The sequence below is a fragment of the Arachis ipaensis genome, chromosome B1, assembly GCF_059453495.1.
Source record: "Arachis ipaensis isolate K30076 ecotype BB chromosome B1, ASM5945349v1, whole genome shotgun sequence".
Classification (NCBI taxonomy): Eukaryota; Viridiplantae; Streptophyta; class Magnoliopsida; order Fabales; family Fabaceae; genus Arachis; species Arachis ipaensis.
The window spans coordinates 149,320,987-149,325,000 of record NC_142436.1 but is presented as its reverse complement, the minus strand read 5'-3'; the positions used below and the strand labels follow the sequence as shown (position 1 = coordinate 149,325,000).

The 4,014-nt window shown below is 40.1% G+C and overlaps 1 protein-coding gene across 1 annotated transcript; it reads left to right on the top strand.

Moving 5' to 3' along the window:
- The first annotated feature begins 64 nt into the window (after positions 1–64).
- LOC148578863 (uncharacterized) lies at positions 65–1,884 on the top strand. Its single transcript, XM_088503235.1, has 5 exons — positions 65–338; positions 408–565; positions 659–735; positions 847–1,309; positions 1,393–1,884. The coding sequence occupies exons 1-5, from the start codon at positions 65–67 to the stop codon at positions 1,882–1,884; spliced, it is 1,464 nt and encodes a 487-aa protein (XP_088359361.1).
- Positions 1,885–4,014: the final 2,130 nt, after the last annotated feature.

Here is a 4,014-nt window from a genome sequence, read left to right as displayed (position 1 = left end):
TAGAGCTGCAACCCAAACCTGGACCCTTAGTAAACTAGTACCGAAGCTTAGAAAACACCCTACGATGAAGCATCGAGAGGTTTATGACTGGTTTGTCAGAAAGTGCAACGTGTATCTCAATAGCACATGCATTACAAGAGCTTTGAAAGCTGCTAGGAAAGTAGTGGAGGGTGATGAGATAGCACAATATGGGTTGGTGTGGAACTATGCCAATGAGTTGCTGACTAGCAACCCCGGATCCACAATACAAGTAGCTGTTATTCCCATGCCTCAGAGTACTCCCCTGTTTGATCATTTCTATGTTTGTATTGATGCCTGCAAGATGGGGTTTAAGGCAGGTTGTAGACCCTTAATTGGTCTTGATTGAGCATTTTTTAAGAAACTACATGGGGGTCAAATTTTAACAGCGTGTGGACAAGATGCTAACAATCACATCTTTGTGATTGCTTATGCGATTGTCAATGTCGAAAACAAAGACAATTGGAAGTGGTTCCTTGAGTTACTGCACAGGGACCTGGGAGACTACAGAGAGAACAAATGGTGCTTCATTTCAGACATGCAAAAGGTGAGAATGTTATTAACTCACGATAATAAAATGTTAGGACGTATTTGATTTAATGAATAACATTTAAGGACCAATTTGATTTAATGAATATAGATGTGGGACTATATTGATTTAAAATCTTTTCGTGTGTTTGGTTCCTTGCAGGGTTTAATACCAGCTGTTCAGGAAGTGTTTCTTAGGGTACACCATTGATTCTGCGTGTGGCATTTGTGGCGCAATTTCTCAAAACAATGGTCAAGCACTGAACTAAAAGATTTGGTATGGGAATGTGCTCGGTCAAGGACAACAAATGAGTTCAACCGAAACATGAACAGAGTTAAGCTAATCAATCAGAAAGCTTGGGAATATCTCGATAAATGGCCTAAGGATACATGGACAAAGGCGCATTTCAGTGAAGTTCTAAAGGTGGATAACATATGCAACAATGCTTGTGAGTCTTTCAATGCAAAAATCAAGCATGAAAGGAGCAAGCCCATCCTGACATTAGCTGAGGAAGTTAGAAGAATCATCATGAATAGTATTGTTGACAATAGGAAGAAGTTACAGAACTATCAAGGGATTATCCCCCCTGTTCAGCAGAGTAGACTTGAAGCCATGACAACGTTGTCTATCCACTGGGATCCTCAATGGTTCAGAGATGAAAAAGAAGAACTCTATGAAGTTCATGGCTGGCCAACTGATATGGTGGTTGACCTGGGAAAGCACACATGCAGCTGTCGCTTTTGGCAACTCACAGGTAACAAGGTCAACAGTTACTTATTTTCATCTACATTCATGCATGATTCTTAAATAATCATTTAATTGTCTTTGTAAGGGATGCCATGCAGGATAAGAATGACAACAGGGCTGAAGAGTATTGTCATGACTGGTTGAAGATGGAAGCGTATAGGAAGACTTATTGTTTCAATGTCAATCCAGTGAAAGGACAGGATCTGTGGAAAAAAACTCCACACCTAGCTCCAGTCCCACCACCATTTAAGGCCAAGCCTGGAAGACCAACGAAGAAAAGGAAAAGGGACAAAGATGAGCAACCAACTGGGTCAAAGACAAAGATAAAGAGGAAGCATAACCCTATCAGATGCATGTATTGTGGTGAGATAAGACACAACAAGAGAAGCTGTGCAAAGAAGAAAGTTATGGAAGCTGAGGAGCATGCCAGGCAGCTGCAGCTGCAACTAGCTGTGGTTTCCCCTGCTGCAGATGGGGCTAAGCCTGAAGTAAACTCTGTCCCAGATGAACATAATCCAGCTCCAACAATGATTGACATTAGCCAATCTGAAAGCATTCCACCAACCCAAGATACACAACAGGTTGTATAATAACATCTCAACTATTAAACATATGTGATTTCTTTTATAATCTAAATCTAACAAATGCATCTGCCATTAAATTATGTAGGAATAAGTCATAGCTAGGCCACCCAAGTTACAGGTCATTAAAAGGAAAGCCAGACTTAGGTCCTCTCCTAAACCTACTGTAGCCGCACCAGTGGCTATCTCTGCTGAGACAATCAAGGGGACTAGTTCAGCCACTGCTAAAAAGTTAGCCAACTTTATGACCTTCGTTCCTACTCCAGGCTTCAAGCCCCCAAGAAAGACTGATAAATGACTTTGATCGGTGTTGAAATGTATTCTGCTTGAATTTTTTTTTTGTGTGAGGATACTTTATGTTTTTTGCACAAGGCAATTGAAGTTCCATATTCAACATTATGGTTATCTATGTAATTGAAAGTTGTACTATGCCCTTTTATTTTGGTCTAGCCTACTTTTTAGGTTTGTATCCTCATGTAAAACCTTATGACTTTGCTGTGATTTTTATCCTTAAGACAATGTGATATTTAGCCTTCTATGACAACTCAATGTTTAAGAGTACTTTGACTACTGATTATATTCATGCCTTAATACATCTTACTGTAACAGTGATTCGAATTGGTTTGGAATATTTGATGGATTGTGTTGTCTTAATCTTAAAAAACCAAATGCAAACATCTATTCTCATTCAAGGCATTCATCTCATTACACCATGACATATCAACAGAATTTGGTTTACTTGGAACTACATAACAAACAACAAAGGATCACATTAATGACAACTACCACAAACATAAAAACTATTAACAGTTTCAATGCTTTAACTTCAGCTTCCAAGCAGCCCAGTCTCCATGCCACCTTCAACCTCCATTCATCATAGTCACTTTCAACCTGCAGCTCAGCCCCATAATCTTTCTTTGTTCCACCTTCGGCCACCCATTCATAGTCATCATCGTCAACCCACTTAAAGTAATTGCACTAACTGCCCTTCTTCAAAAATCAGAAAACAAAAAATTGAAAAAAACCCAACAACACATTTAACTTCTTCCACAACACTCACTCGGTACCTTGAACATGCACGGAATAGTCTATATGGGTTCTCTGCTGTTAAGGGTGGCAAGCGGGGAAGCCCGTCCCTCCCCGCTCCGCCAGAAGCCCGCCCTTTGGCGGGCTGACTCGCCCCGCCCCGCCTAGTGAGGCGGTCCCAGAATCCCAATCCGTCCCGCCTAACGGCGGGCCGGCAGGCTGGCAGGCTAAGCCCGCCAAATATCATTTTTTTTTTACTTTTAACTATTAAATAATATATATAAATACATAAAAAAATCTCTTCTGTTTTTTACTTTTAACTATTATAATTTCTAAAAATATAAACAAATTATAATTTTTATATTCACAAACATTAAAGTCTTTGTAATTATAAATATCTAATAAACATAATTATAAACCAAGTTTTCATCCAAAACATAATTATAAATATTTTTTCCAAAGCAAAATAAACATAATCCAAAACATAATTATAAATATTGTCTCTAAAACAAAATAAACATAATCCAAAACACTCAATTTTCATCTTCATTCTCTTGTAAGTTGGGTTGGGGGATGTTGGATTTTGGCAAAAAAAAATTGTAAAAATACCTCTTGCCAAAAAAATACTAAGCTCGGCGGAAAATCCCGCCCCGTCAAAGCCCGCCAAAGCTCACGGTTTAAGTGGTGCGGATTAGGCAGGCTTTTGCTATTTGGCGGTCCCAATTTTCCAGCCCAACCCGCCTTTTTTGGCGGGTTACGCGGGTCGGACCGGCGGGTTTAGGCCCGTTTGCCACCTCTATCTGCTGTCCTAGATTTTTTTATCGCAGCCTTTAACCCACAGAAACATTATTCCTCATGGATTTTCCTCCTGGTTCACATTGAAGCGCTGGAACCATTACTGGCGTTCGACGGAAACGACACACCACCGCCACGGCCTCCATCGTCGCCCCAAACCAGCAATTTCAACACTTACCCAGGCATATGACCCTCTTATTGTTGAATGCGACGTATTATCATCGAAATTAGGATTAAGTTTCAAATACTGAGGGATTGATTTGAACTGTTTTTCCAAAGTTACCTTATCAGCAATAGCTTACGACACGTTGGCCTCTG

Bases quoted from the DNA above. Each gene is read 5' to 3' on its own strand.
- LOC148578863 (XM_088503235.1), top strand. From the start codon at position 65: ATGAAGCATCGAGAGGTTTATGACTGGTTTGTCAGAAAGTGCAACGTG. The intron at 339-407 runs GTTGTAGACCCT...AAATTTTAACAG, and splicing joins CAAGATGGGGTTTAAGGCAG to CGTGTGGACAAGATGCTAAC. The intron at 566-658 runs GTGAGAATGTTA...TAATGAATATAG, and splicing joins TCATTTCAGACATGCAAAAG to ATGTGGGACTATATTGATTT.